Below are 15,995 nucleotides of genomic sequence, written 5' to 3' on the forward strand. Positions count from 1 at the left end.
GTTGAATGGCATATTGACACAGCATTAAATGACTCTGAGTCTCAGAGTAAGAATTATTCTACAGCTGACCCTTGAACAATATGGGAGTCGGGGTGCTATTCCCCCACACACAAAACTCTGCCTGCTAACTTCTGACTCCCCACAACTTAATCACTACTAGCCTCCTGCTGACCAGAAGTCTTACCAATACCGTAAACAGTTGATTAACACATACTTAGTATGTTGTAGTATATACTGTCTTCTTACAATAAAGCTAGAGAGATGTTAAGAAAATCATAGGCAAGGGGCGCCTGGGTGGCTCAGTCGTTAAGCATCTGCCTTCGGCTCAGGTCATGATCCCAGGGTGCTGGGATCGAGTCCCACATCGGGCTCCTTGCTCAGTGAGGAGCCTGCTTCTCCCTCTCCCTCTGCTGCTTCCCCTGCTTGATCTCTCTCTCTCTCTCTCTCTCTCTCTCTCTCTCTCTCTCTGACAAATAAATAAAAATCTTTAACAAAAAAAATCATAGGGAAGAGAAAATATATTTACAGCACTGTAAAAAATCAGCACATAAGTGGGTGTGTGCAGTTCAAATCCGTGTTGTTCAAGGATCAACTGTACTTTGGATTCTCTCTCAAACTTTCTGATAAGAAAAGTTAGTTGTGGGAGATACATCTTAAACACCTCCCCTTAAACACCTTCTTAAACACAGAGAACAGGACTTGGGCTCAGAGGTTTTAGCAAACAAGCCTACCTAGAAGGTGATCATGATTTCCCACTTTGCAATTATTTTTATAATCACCTTCAGTTGCAAGAAAGGATCCTGATATTTCACTTATAAGAATGATTCATTTCTAAGAAACTTACAGAAAAAAGTTTCTTTAAGAAAGGAAACTGATGCCGGGCGCCTGGGTGGCTCAGTTGGTTGGGCGACTGCCTTCGGCTCAGGTCATGATCCTGGAGTCCCGGGATCGAGTCCCATGTCGGGCTCCTTGTTCAGAGCTCCTTGTTCCTCTCTCTCTGACCCTCTTCCCTCTCGTGCTCTCTATCTCTCATTCTCTCTTTCAAATAAATAAATAAAATCTTAAAAAAAAAAAAAAAAAAAAAGAAAGGAAACTGATGCCAAGAAAGTCATTTAGTAATAGAATAGGTAGCAAGCAGACATGCAATTGGAGACACAATGATTTTTTAAATCCCTACAATCCCTTTAAGGGTCGTTTTGACTCACAAAACAGTCTCTGAACATTTTCCCACCCTCAGCTGTGGGGTCAAGGGCAGCCTCCCTTTCACCAGCACCCTCCCACCCTCGCAAGCCCCTTGCCATCACCCGGTCAGCCCTGTCCCTTTATAAACGAAGAATTTAGTCAAGAGAGGTTAAGCGTCGTGCCAAATCCCTCCGCTTGTCAGAAATTAAAATTCATGGGGGATTTGGTAAGGAGAATAATTACCATATAAAATTCCTCATGCCAAAAAACAAGTGCATTAGGCGGAATTCTTCTTGGCCCATGTTGAGCTCGGTAAGACAGGACAGGAGGGCAATCACCCAAACCAATGTTTTCCATTGCACGTGGACAAATGTCTTTATCTGTATGTGGACGGCTCTCTATACTTTAACCGGATCTCCATCTACTATAATATTACCCAATTCGAAAGGGCAAATTGTATCTATAATAAAAAGTGGGCTGGGCCTCTTAAATCCCACGTTCTGAAAGTTAAAAGCCCCCAGTGGATAAAGGAATCACCGAAGCTGTCACCCAGTTATGTGTTGGTGGGGATGGAGAGGCTCCCGCAGACTGCAGCAGTCAACAGACGTGCGCGGAGCTGGAAGCCAGAAGTGAGCGTGAGCACAGCGAATCCAGTCTCCCTCCAATAGATGCTGGGCGGTCCCTCGTTAGCTGGACTTCCTTGCAGAAGGTGAACACGGGGTCTCAGAAGCGAGTTGGCATTTTACTTGTCCTCTTTCGTAAAAACAGATACACTCCAAAAAGTTTTTCTGATTTTGAATTGTAAGGATACCCTTGAATTTAATAGTCCCATGAGTTGGCCAAAAACTAGTATTATAAAGAGCTTTACAAAATACAAGCTGTGCTTAGAAGCCTGTTTGCTTTTGAATACTTCAAACATTGAGATCCTGAATTCTGAAAGTTTGCCACACGTAATCCTTTAGGGGAAAGGGCAAGTGTTACAGATTATTAAATGCCTCCTTTGATAACACAAATTAGTTCTGCCTCTAAAAGACAGTGAACAACCTGAGATGATAGTAGGAATATTTTGAATATTTTGCTAGGCAACAGGGCTTCAGTGTCAGCTTTCCAAAGTGAAACAAGAACAGGATTCCTAATTTGTTAAAAGTCATTTTCGTGGAAGAACCGTATCATACTTTTTTTTTTTTTTAAGATCAAATGGAAGGGCTCTGTGGAGTGAAACAAAGAAATTGTCAAGAGCCAGAAGCTGTGTGCATTTTTCATTGTGATTTTTGCCATAAACACGTGCCACCAATAATACTACTCAGAATTCATTACATCAGCTATTTCTATTCAAGTTAATTTTAAAAGTAAATTTTTCTCACTTATGTAAATGGAAAAGCCACAAGTTTTATACGGTAATTACATGGTCTCTAATGTACAATAAAATGCATGACTATTAAGATAAACCAATGGCCTCTAAACTAATGTCTCACACTCTATACTTTGAGAAACACTAAGCTATAGGAGGATAAAACTAAATTTATATTTGCCTATTATGTTCATGTGTTAGCTTTTCCTCTCGGTTTCCAGACACAGTTCTATAAATTTTAACATCCTGATTTTTCAGCCTTTACATCACAATTATTACTGTTCTTCTATCATTAGAAAAGTAATACCTGACCTGCCTATTGGATATGCTTGGTAAGGACTGTAGAAAATATAGCTAATGAGGGTAATGTCAAGTTGCACAGTATATAAGTTAAATAAACTCTGCTTTCTAAAATTCCTCAGCCTAAAAGAGATTAAGCCAACCTGAGGTCACTGATCTTATGATGTAAAGGCAAATAAATAATACACAAGACAGATCATTATCTTTACACAGAATTAACAAAATGAGTATTCCCCATAGCACTGTCTATTGGCCCTCATGGGACAAAAAGTCGTAAGCAGACCAATGGCAAAAATCACATATAGGAGGAAGCTGATCTCTATGACATATTGAACTCCATGACATAGGAGATAAATAGGTGGTATACAGGTGGCAATAGAAATAATATCTAACAGAGAACTTTATTCGATCTCACAAATCAATAACTGGGGAAATATGGTATTAAGTCACAAACTTCAAAAGACACAGTCCTGCAACATGTTCTCCGTACACTGACATAGGCTGTTGAGAAGAGTCTCCAAGAGTCTGGCCACAGCACCAGTGTCCCGGGCATGGTCCTGGTGACTCCCATGCTTGTGAAGGCGACAAATGCCACCGAGCAGGAGTGGACTGTCCAGCACTAACAGAAACAGAAATAAATATACACACAGCCAGCTGGAAAATGGGCAGGAGAACATCTGAAAGCAGTTTAGTAAGGGAATACACACAATTTCTTCCCCTTGGCAAGAAAAAACAAAGGACCAAACAGAACCACAAAGGGGATTACAGATGATTTCCAAAGAATAGCTCAAGCAATGGAAATTACTGCTCAGGAAACTTAAAAAAAAAACAAAACAGACTGCATGAGGGTTTATTAATTAATCTCCTTCTAGTTTATAAATGGGCTCACCAAGAGGAGAAAACCAACCATCTGGTCTCCATGTTTGGTGAAACTGAAAAGTAGGCATAGCACAACACGAAGAATTATGAGGCTCATAAGCCTGAAAAAATTGCCATCACGACTTTGAACAGTATATATGCCATGAAATTCACCAGAATGAGAATCATAGGACCTTCATTCTAGTGTTTTGTGCAATAAATTAAATCAGTGTGACTTTAAGCAAGTCACAGAATATCTCCAGTGTCAGTTTCCTTATTTGTAAAATCGAGCATATTGGGTTAATACAAAAACCAAAGAGAAATATTATTACAAGCGTGGGCTTGGGATTCAAATTTTGTCTTTGTCTTACAGCTTGAGTGACTTTGGACACAGTCTATGCCTTGGATTTCTCATCTATAAAATGAATAGTATTATCCCCATAGCTTTGTTGAGGACATAAAATGAGTTAATACATCGAGAGCCCTTAGCACAGTACCTGACTCAATTAGGGTCAACTGTTGGGTTTTTTGTTTTGTTTTTTGTTTTTTGTTTTTTGGTTTTTTTTTTTTTTTTTTTGCTGTTGTTACTATTACGTGTAAGTAACAGAAGTTCACTCTGGCCGGTTATGCAGAAAAGGAGTTTATTAAAAGAATGTTTTTTTGGTGGAAACTTTGATTTGGAGAACTAGATTTAAGAGTAAGCTTTCAGGAAGGTTTTCAAGGTTTTTAGGAAGGTTTTAGGAAACCACATCGCAGATCTGGAATGATAAGAAAATGCATCATGGAGTGTTCAACACAAGTCTGCACCATTATGATTTCTGCACCAGAACTCAATTTTACTTTATTGTAACCATGACTATCCCAGCAGCAAAAGAAGCTGGAATAGCAAGTATGTGGCCTTTTTTAACCCCTGTAGGAAAATGCAATTTGGCTCAGATTCCCTGGACGTATAAAAAGGTCAGATGCCAGATGGCCAGAAGGAACTCAATCCTTTTGACCTCAAGCTGAGATTTATTGCTTACAATCATTTATGAAAGTTTGGGTGGTTTTATTCATCATCAAGACGATGGTATCCATCATTTCTTAAAGACTCTATGGTTCCATAATGGAAGGGCTAAAATATCTGCGAGACAGAAACTTCCAAATACTCTTGATATTTAAACTGAGTTACTAGGTGGGCTCAGTATCCAGGGTACGTGAATTACACCCACTGGATTTATAGTTAGAATTAGGTCTTCAATTTTTAATTTACATAGCTGAAGTTTTCTATCTATTTATGTGCTACGAGAGATGGTAAATGGTTTCCAAGTCTTCGATTAGAAAAATAGAAGTTCCCAGAATTTAATGAACATTCTCTCATGAAAAACAAAAACCTATATTCTTTCTCTCTGAACTATTAATACATTTGTACTACTGGGGGAATGCATCCCACGAGAAGGACATCAGCCAGGAGGGGAAAGAGCCATTATAACTGGGCTTTATCTATTTTAAACTCAACTATAAAAACAGTGCCAAAAATACCAGCAATCCAGCTCCCAACTGTCCTGAGTAATGGACAGCTATTCTAATCCCATGACTCACGCCCAGCGCTGTCTTAAATTGGCGCGTTCGGCCACCACTGGTGCATTCCAAGCCCAGTGGGTGGTTCGTAGAGCAGATCTCCCCCGTGCATGAATTTCGTGGTGTCTCTGAACCAGCCAGACTCTGTGATCCCAAAAAAAAATACCCTTGGGGAATTTTTGTCAAGTGTTTATAGAAACCGTAGAAAGATGATTAATAAGCTTTATTGCCCAATTATTTTGGCTCATAAACAGATGAATCCTCCTATTCACGTGATGAGCACAAAATAGTTCGGTGATATTTTTAGCAATTATAGCAAGAAAGAAAAATTTAAAAGGTCAGTCTGTTGCCTGTTTTCAAACTATCAGACAAAGCCTGTCAAATCAGAAATTATGGGATGAAAGTTCGGTTTCTTCAACCTAAAGAATAAAACTACTACTAAGTTTATATGACGTTTATTCCAATAATCCATTGAATAGACCTCTAGACATTTAATACAGCTCAAAATGGTCTCAGAAGGACCATCATCAACCAAATGGTGAGCGTCACACCAAGCAGGTGGATTTTAGTTTGGCAACAGAAATATGTCTCCTTATAAGCAATAGACATCAGATATGTCCTTCCAAAATTTGTGTAATAAAATGATTGGAAATTGGAAAGGATTTTAAATGCAGCAGAGTGTTTGCCGTTTAAGGGCATGATCATTTTTCTGACAAGTGAGTATGTAAAGGTATGGATCTGTTATAAATGATTAGACTTCCATATAACAAGGCAAAATGTGGGGATTAAGCAGATGGTCTCTGAAACCAGATGGCCTGGGTTCAAATCCTGACTTTGCCTCTTCCCAACCATGTGACTTCAGCAAATTACATAATCTCTCTGGGCTTCAGGGTTTTCTGTAAAAAGTCCTTAACCTTGGACCCTGTTGAAGCCTTATGACAGTGTCCGGCACGTGGCAAGTGTCATATAGGTTTTTGTTAGAAAATAAGTAGCCAGAACTTTCAATATATCTCTGAAAATATCAACTTCATATTTTTCTGAAAATTCTTGATTGAGATAGAGCTCATCGAATTCTTAAGGCATTTTTTTTCCCTAGAAATAGAAAACATTTCATTTCTCAGTGCTACAAAAGTTCTGCTGCTAGAAGTTTCTGCGAGAATATAGGGGAAGAAAAAAATGCAAGATCTCTTGAGGCAAATATTTAAATATTTAGTGAAATAAATAAACACCCGGTTGTTGGGAGGCAAAAAATAATCAAGGCAAGGTAGAACACCCACCTGATACCTTTTTTAAAAAATTTAAAGCAATACTATAGAAACTAGGAATAAAAAAGCGATCACAACCGGAGACATAATTTACACTGTGATCCAAAAACCTTTGAGCTAATACTTACAAAAGAATTGAGAAAGTCCCAAGTTGGTTTATATAAAGATTTAACAGTGAAACTGGAAGTTGTTCTATGTTTGATTTTAAACAAACTATCATATAAAACAATGTCTTTAAACAACTAACATATGACTTTTAAGAACACACATACAAAAATATTTGGAAAAGCAAACAAATTTAACAGGAACTACTTCGATATATGGGCAGAGTGATGCACTGGGAGATGTTTCTCTTAATCTTATACATTATTAGGTTTTTCGCCTTCTGCACTACAGTTTTTTCCAACAACATGTATCATTTTGTAGTATAAAACTTCTGAAAGTATTACTTGTAGAAGTTAGCAATGAATGCTGATATTTGGTCCCTTATATTCACTTCTCTCCAAAAATCGCAGTCAAGTCTAATGACCAAGAGCTCTGACTACACCTAAGTGGGCGGAAGTATGTGTACCCTTCCCCAGAAAATATGCTATTGCAGATCAGCAGCAATGGATCAGACCCATACTCGACTCGGGGCCCCTGAAGTTGCTTTCAGGTCTTTAACCTCTAGAAAAAATAAAGATGGCACTGGTGTATTTAATATCTAATGTCTAATAAAGACAAGAACCAGAACTACTCCTCCCCATAAAACACCAAGGATTTTTACCAAGGGTTGGTTGGTTTTACCAAGCGTTGATATTCTATTTGGCCTGAGAACAGTTTTGTTCCCCACAAGGAGATCAAATATCAGTAAACCCCTCTCATCATCTTGTCGGCTTTGAAAACAGATTTAAGTCCCCCACTAGCTACCCCATTATTAGCCAGTCCACTTCTTCAAATGTTCACCTTCATAATGTTTCTATTTAGGGGCTTACATGGCCCTGCTTGGCACATGAGGCAGCCCAAATCCAAGGAGGCAAGAAAAGAATTAGTAACCGTTGACTATATTATCACATGCCTAGAACAGTGCCATGCATATTTGATATATTATCTCCTTTAATCAAAAAGCCAATATTATCCCCACTTTGTATGTGATAATACTGAGGTTCTAAGAAGCTAAGTCATTTGCCCAAAGCCCCATAGCTCTCGAGTCATGGAGCCAGGCAAGCCCCTTGCTGCCACCCCATAGAGACTCCATGTTACAGCAGAGCCCTGGATTCAAAGTATAGTCAGATCCTGTGATGATCAGGCATTGGTGAGTTTGAATGACAATAATCATGATTAATTTGTCCAGCACTTCACATGTTTTCACAACACTTATCAAAAGCAAGTTGCTGAAGAACGAAGCATGGTATTCAAATCCACATAAAGGAGACCTTGACTTTATCCTCTGACCAGGTCACTATTACTTGTCGATGATAAACAGGTTCCTTATTATGATTTTGAAAATAACTGAGGAACTCAAACTAAAGGTTTTATTGTTTTCTTCTCTGCCTCATACAATCCACCCGGGATTTGCAGGAAAATGGACAAAGAAAATATGGCGGCCCTCCACCGGGCTGGGATGCTGCACCTCCAGAAAGAGGCTGTGAAATTTTTATTGGAAAACTTCCCCGAGACCTTTTTGAGGATGAACTTATACCATTATGTGAAAAAGTGAGTCCAAATTTAATATATTTTCTTATCTTTCAGGGGAAAAAATACTACACACTTTGTTTAGTGCTCACTCTTCTTGGTCAGTGATGGCTTCTCTTCCAATTGCCATTCTTCAACATGGACAAACTCAAAACCTTCCTGTTAGTGGCCGTCCCCTTATTGTCACTGCCTCGATGTAGCTCTTCCTATTCCTGATGGCTTGAACTGCCGCTGCTGGTAACTTTTCCATCAGTCTATAATAATACTACAACGACCTCTCCAAAATAAGATATTGCTCCAACTTGACATTTTAACATGGTTTTCTAAAGTGTACCATTTCACAAAGAGTATGTGTATGTTTGTCATGGCTCAAATGTATACCTATACATATTGATTCAGAATGAAATTTCCTTCTACAGGTTTGATCTGCCTGCCCTAATGCATCAACAAGATTAAGAATGGGGTTTCTCAAAGTCATTATATAATTAAGGAACACATTTCCTTGGTTTTAATTCCAAGTCTTATATTGTTACTAAACCTGAAGCTATAGGGAGAACAGAAAATTAAAATTTTCAATATTTTACCAAGTGGTGCTTCAATAACCACATTCCTGGAAAATTTAGAAAAACTAGAGTCTTGCTATTTCCTTCCCTAAATGCCAAAATCAATTGTGTGTATGTGTATAACTCAGCCTCTGATTCAGAACTGCTCCTAATTTTACACAAACAATCTCACTTGGCATGTGCACAAATTATGAGGATTTAATTCTGTAAGAATTTTATATACTGAACTTGAAAATGAGCCCCAGGAAGCACCTGAAACAGATGAAACATGCTTGAACTCTTTCCTAATGAGCCTTGGATAGATAGGTGTCCACCACTGAATACCGCGGGGTGGAGTGGGAGAGGCTGAGCCAAGGGGTAACCAACCACCAGGAAGCACACATTTAATGACACCTCTTCTCCCTGCACGCCTGTCCTATCTGTTAGGGCCACTGGTCATACAGCAGCCAGCAAGAATAAATTCCTGAGTCTGGGTTGCTGGAAAACATTTGGGGTAGCAGGAAGGAACAGTATATAGGCAAAGCAAAAGAGTTATAGTCAAAGGGATAGAGAACCCTCCTACTGTAGAGCTCCTGACCTTGGGCTGATTGTGTAGAACAAACATCTACCTTCAGCCTACAGATCAAAACAACAACAGGAATCCCCAGATCATCCTCTGAAACACATCTTCCCTGGGTATCTTGAGGTCATGGTGGGAGAAAGACAGATAAGAAATCAGTTAGCAAGGTTCCAAGTGGAGAGCGTCCCGGGTCAGTGGTAGAGTATGACCAAGTAAAGATAAAACTATGGAAACTTGAGAGGCCAAGGTAGAGGGCAAGGACAAATCTATCGTGAAATTGTGTTTCTGATGACAAATGTGTTCTCAGGTCCCAAGGACAATGGATAAATCCACAGATAATTGTGTGATGAAAGGCCATTTGCTCTGTTGAAAACATATTCTGTTAAGTCAAGCTGAAATGCACTTGTATACGTCTTCTTTATTTAACTTGACTTTGGCCGAGAGTCAGATAACAGATCTGAACCCAGCATGAGAAAATGCAAACCATTCCCCATGGGATGCAAATGCCAAATATGACAGAGATAAGACTTCAGAAAATAGTGTGTGTGTGTGTGTGTGTGTGTGTGTGTGTGTGTGTGTTTTCATTTGGAAGTACAAATGTACAAACGTGGATTCTCTCTTTTACTTGTAGATTGGTAAAATTTATGAAATGAGAATGATGATGGATTTTAATGGCAACAATAGAGGGTATGCATTTGTAACGTTCTCAAATAGACAGGAAGCCAAGGATGCAATCAAGCAACTTAACAACTATGAAATTAGGTAAGATCCACTTCTTCTGATTAAAAGTGAAGCAGACAATGCACCCTGTATCTGTTCTTCCATCAAACTTATCTAATATAGTATATGCAAAAGACAGCCAAATCAGAAATAAAAAAAAATAGGTTTCTTTGGTGAAAATCAATTTGATAAAATATGTATTTAATGTCAACACTTTATAAGGTGTCAAACTAAGTTTTGTGAAATGCTCAAAGAAACAAGAATCATTAATTCAACTGTTTCATGAATATGTTGATGGGCACTGTTCAAAATATTGGAAATATCAAGATGCCTTTTCCCATCCTCATAGTAAACAAATGGATATAGATTTTTAAGAGTATGAAAATCCATATGAGGACTCTAAAAAAGCAAATAAAACAAACAAAAAGCAGAAGCAGACCTATAAATACAGGGAACAACCTGATGGTTGCCAGAGGGAGGTGGGGGGAGGGGGGAGGATGAGGAAAATGGCGGAAGGAGAGTGGGAGAAATAGGCTCCAGTTATGGAATGAGCCACTAACGGGGATGAAAGGCACAGCAGAGGGAATGTAGTCAATGGTATTTTAAGAGCGGTCGTACAATGGTGAGTAGAGCGTAATATACAGAGAAGTCAAATCACTGTGAAAGTCATGTCACACTGTGTGTCAACCACACACACAAAAAATTTAGGTATGAAAAAATCAAACTACCGCTAAGGAGGTGGCTACTCTAACTTGGTGTGTTTAAGAAAATACTCTCCAGGAAAGTACAATTTTCCCTGAGACTTGAAAGAAAAGAGTCAGCCATGACAGCCATATCTGGGGGAAGATTATTCCAGAGAGTAAGAGCAGCACGTGCAAAGTTCCCCAAATGAGAACAAGCTCGAGGTGTTAGAGAACAAAGCCAACGAAGTAGGAACAGAGAGGAGAGCTGAAGGCAATGTCCTCTGAGAGGCTTATACGCCATGATTCAAAATTTGCCTTTTAGTCTAATAAAAAGGAGAAGATATTTCATTAGATTCATGCTTTTAAAAACATAACTCTGGCTGTTGGGTGAAGAAAGGAGTGTAGCAGGAAAAGAGGGAAGCCAGAGGGAAAGCTACAGTGGAGAGTAGCCTAGGTCTAGACGAGGGATGATGGCAGGTGCACAGGGACTGGTGGTACAGGTGGCCAGAGCGGTCGGACCTCGGGGGCGTTCTGGGGGTTGAACACACAACACTGGCTAAATATTGGATTTAGAGTGAGAGCAATGTTGGAATTCAGGGACGAAAGCTAGGATGTTGGTCCCAGTATCTGTGGATGAGATAGGGTCGTTGAGATGGGAAGACCTGGAGAATAGCCAGAAACTTGGAGAGCTTAGTTTGGGGAATTTACCTGTGAGAGTCACATTAGCCCCAGGGGAGCTGTTGAAGTGGTGATTGTCTGTATGATATTGGAGCTAGGAGAGAGGCCTCAGAGCCAGCCAAACATAGGCAATATTGCAAATCATGGGACTGGTGGAGGATTCCAGGGCGTAATTGACCTGGTGCAATCAATAGCTGGTTTTTAATCAACTAAAACAGGGCTAACGTCGTGAAATTGCCTGAGTTCTAAAACCTTCACCTAGAGACGCAACTGTCCTAAATTATCTCTTAAAGGAAGCCGTGGGGCACCTGGAAGAAAGATCAGTGACGCAGTTGAAAAGCAACAGCTTTGGGGTCAGACAGGCTTCACCTGAGTGCCGGCAAGTGGCTTCACCTCCCCAAGCCTCAGTGTGCTCACCCCTAAAGTGGGATGAGACTTTTAAAGGCTTACAGACTTTTAAATGCTTATCCCAGTGTTTGGAACATGGTAATAGGTCAATAAATGATAGAACTCTTACATACTAACACATTCAGCAATTCTAAGATGTAATTTTCATATATGTCCCTTCTGCATCTTAAAATTAATGTCATCTTAATGTGAATACAGAGAGATTTCCTACCATTTATTGTCTCTCACTTCCTACAGGCCCCAGAGAAGTCCTGCACTATCCTGAGAATTCTGTTCAATTCTGTTCAATTACTAGGTCATTTTTCTTAAACCCCTTAGCCGCAAAAAGATGGACTCGATGGGCAACCGTAGTAGCCTGCCACTAAGTCCCAAGGTCGGATCCTGGAACAGAGTTTTGGAGGACAGTATAAAGGAAGTTCCCCTCCCACACATGCCTCCATGAATCTGAAAGAACTCTGGTATGTGGAGGCTTGTCTGGTGTGGGAACCAGGCGACCAGAGAACAGGTTTCTTCGGACAAATCCTGGGACCGTCAGCATCTAATTCCTCACACCTTCTCAGCATCTGTCATAGGAGATGACATACACTGAGCTGTTTTTGGAAAGGGCTCCAGAAAGCTCTACTTTAATACAGCTTTTTAATAGGACAGGTACAAGGTTTCAGGGATCAGAGGAGTCCCCATTCCTTGGTCCTTCGTGGAGCCTAGACATCTGGAAAGTGAGGGTTATTCTCAAAATGGCTTTTAGTTTGAGATGGATGGAGACTTGGCCACACAGGGAATCAGCACGGTTTGCTGTCTGTACTCAACACTTTGTTACACACCGGGACCTGTCCACGCTTTCTGAGAACAAATAGGGTGTGAAAAGCGAGCACAATCGATCCATTCCAGTCACTCCTATGTAACGCTGATACATCTCTGTGAATTTCAGGGTCTTCATCTATAAAGGAGAGAAAGAGATACTTACCTCATGGGGGTATTATGAAAAATAAATAGATAATACAGGCAAAGCTCACGTGGTCTGTGTTTGCTGAGGATTACAGTGGAGGAGGGGGAGCAGCAGCGGGAGGAGGGGAAGGAGAAATTACAAAGCATTTGGAGAGAGCAGGCTGGTGGCCACATTCCAGTCAAAGTTCAGGTTGGACGCCAGAAACACAGGTGAGGCACAGAGGTGCTCTAAACATCAAGGTGTAGGACAAATAGAATATGAAATAGTAGCAGAATAGATAGCCCAGAGCCAATCTCCCCTGCTTCCTCTCCATCCTAGATCAGTCCTGCCAGAACACAGAACCTTGCCTGCAGAGAAGATAATCTTCGATTTGCTTTTAGACACTCTTTCTCAGGGGCTAGATAAGGTTCTTATCCGGAAAAGACCCATCATTGTCCTACCATCCTCCTCATCATCAAATATTCACTGAGATTTGTCTAAATGCCTGGCTTCTGGAGACATTAAAGCTGTGCCCTCAGCGTGTGAGAGATGGCTTTTCGTCTCCAAGCAGTTCTGGGAAAGTGCCTGACTTAACCATACAGATTTAAAAATAGGACACAGAGACTCCAGGCTCCACCTGCTGGTAACTGATACCTGACTGGCCCTCCATCAAAAATAATAAAATTTCTAAAGAAATTAGATTTTGGAATAGAGGGGTTTTTTAAGTAAGAAAAAAAAGAAAAACCAACAACAACAACAACAAAGACAAAACCCCTGAGAGATGACTTTATCCACCCTTCCCTACCCGCAAGGAAAAGCACATTCCTTGGGCAACGCTCACCAGACTGTAACGGACCTGTCACAACTCTGCTAGGTGGTCCTCAGTTCTTCCGCAAAGCACGGAGGACAGGTACGACAGGGGCCAGTCCTGGTGAGCATACCTGCCGCCCCACTGAACACCGCCAATTCCAAGAAATCAGAGCAACCTCCCACTCGCCGGGCTGAGCGCTTCTCTTCACGACATGCAGGTAGTTTCTGTGAAGGGAACTTTACCCATTTTAAGAACTTTAATAACTTTGTGTTATTACAAAAGTCACACAACAAAAGGCAAAAAAAAGGGGGGGCAATAAAAATTCAAACCATTCCTCCATAATCCCATTGCCCCAAGATAATCACTATGTTGGCTTTTTACTTTTTAGGATCTTCCTAGATTTTTGGTATGGTGTTCATCAAAATGGTCTTCTCGTATACTTATCTTGAAGTCTTTGTTTTTTAAGCCAGTAGCCTAGGGTGAGCTGGTTTTTTAACCAATAAATATTCTTCTGCATTACCGTGTTGAAATGACTATCGAGCATTCTATGGTATAAATGCCCAGCTTTTGATTATCAATGATTCTCAGCCAGAAGCAGTAGTGTCCACCCCAGGGGACATTTAGAAAGATGAAGAGGCATTTTTAGATGACCTAACGGGTGACTATTAGCATTTAGTGCACAAGAACCCGGGGTGACAAAGATACAACAGTGCACAAGGAGGAAAGATCCAGCCCCAGACTCATTATGCATCTCAGCCAAGATGCATTAAACTGGTCCTAGATGGCAGCGCCTGGGTGGCTCAGTCATTACGCGTCTGCCTTCGGCTCAGGTCGTGATCCCAGCGTTCTGGGATCGAGCCCCGCATCGGGCTCCCTGCTCCACGGAAGCCTGCTTCTCCCTCTCCCACTCCCCCTGCTTGTGTTCCTGCTCTCCACTCTCTCTCTCTCTCTGTCAAATAAATAAATAAAATCTTAAAAAAATAAAAAAACTGGTCCTGGATGGTGGGATATTTTGGTTATATCCAATGTGGGGACTACTTAAATACTAGCAGTGAATATCCTGATACCAAAATGTTGGTTCATCTCTTTCTTAAAGACACTTTCCCAGAAGGAGCACTATTTGCCCCCAAAATTATATACAAAAGATTTTTGATACATTTTCCCAAGTGTCCCCAAGAAAAGCTTAATCTGCACTCTGCCAGTGAAGGCAGACATGAACTTGCTCATCAGCAGCACTGCGCAGCAGAATCAGGAATGAACGGAGAGTCTGGAGGCCATTTTCATCCCTTAAAATCTACAAAATCTTAAGCAAGTCATTCAATTTCTCAGGGTCTCGAGTTTTTCATCTATAAAATGGAAACAGCGCCTGCTCTGCCCATCTTCCTCGGGTAGGCCAAGTAAGAGAACATGTGAAAGCCCGGTCAGCATAAGGGACAACTTCTAAGGGCCGTCATGTCAGAATCGCTTCCCTATTTGGCCGGGAAGGAAAGGGAGCTCACAACCGTCTGGGGCCAGGTAGCCTACGTGAGTAATGGGGGCAAGGTGCACAGGCCTCGGGGTCAGGGATTACCCTGGGCAGTGAGGAAACAACAGGAAAAGACCAAACAGCCCACATCCGCAGACCCTCTCAGGTCCAGGGTCATACATGTTACAACTTCCATCTTAAGCCTCAATCACACAAGGATTCTTGCCGAGCAGAAAGAATGCCTGCCTTTTTTTTTTTTCTTTTTTTTTGCAGAAATGGGCGTCTCTTAGGGGTGTGCGCCAGTGTGGACAACTGCCGATTGTTTGTGGGGGGAATCCCGAAGACCAAGAAGAGAGAAGAAATCCTAGCAGAGATGAAAAAGGTCACCGAAGGAGTTGTCGACGTCATTGTCTACCCGAGCGCTGCAGATAAAACCAGAAACCGGGGCTTCGCCTTCGTGGAGTACGAGAGTCATCGGACGGCTGCCATGGCCCGAAGGAAGTTGCTGCCAGGTTGGCACCCCCTCCTCAAAGAGGAGACCCCCACACACACACTCTGCTGCCTGCCTGCCCCAGGCCGCTGTACACCTTAGCAAAGGAGACAGAAGCTGGGTGTTGTGTGTTTGCTCTGGAGCTTTGCTTATGTGGTACTTTAAACCCCTTCCCCTTCTTATCTATGTCACAGTAGATGCAGCTCCCTGAAATTTTCACCGACTAGGTTCTGAAACATATGCACGGAGGCTAATGTACGTGCGCTAACCCCGTGATGAAGCGTTACAGTGAAGAATCTTCTCAAAAGTGAATATATCTGCTGTTTTCGTATACAGAGGTTGTCATCAGGCTTACTAGGAATGGAGCAGATTGTCCATTATGATGTAGAATAAACCTGGGAGTGACACATTATCCCAATGACAGCTAAGTGACATGAACTCGTATTAGGACTCCCCAGTGTCTAATATTTTCTAACGTGGGGAGAATAGAAATAATAGCCCTC

At 41.2% G+C, this 15,995-nt stretch overlaps 1 protein-coding gene across 2 annotated transcripts in view; it reads left to right on the forward strand.

Annotated features, from left to right (window-relative positions):
- A1CF (APOBEC1 complementation factor) overlaps window positions 1-15,995 on the forward strand; it is a 72,254-nt gene that overhangs the window by 30,862 nt on the left and 25,397 nt on the right. For both annotated transcript variants that reach the window (XM_025850984.2, XM_073878942.1), the window contains exons 3-5: window positions 8,077-8,211; window positions 9,944-10,074; window positions 15,276-15,514. In XM_025850984.2, coding sequence (XP_025706769.1) covers window positions 8,077-8,211; window positions 9,944-10,074; window positions 15,276-15,514 — 505 coding nt within the window. The remainder of the gene's footprint in view (window positions 1-8,076; window positions 8,212-9,943; window positions 10,075-15,275; window positions 15,515-15,995) is intronic.

This window comes from Callorhinus ursinus, unplaced genomic scaffold (assembly GCF_003265705.2).
Source record: "Callorhinus ursinus isolate GAN/ISIS: 27379988/994484 unplaced genomic scaffold, GSC_fseal_2.0 scaffold32, whole genome shotgun sequence".
Lineage (NCBI taxonomy): Eukaryota > Metazoa > Chordata > Mammalia > Carnivora > Otariidae > Callorhinus > Callorhinus ursinus.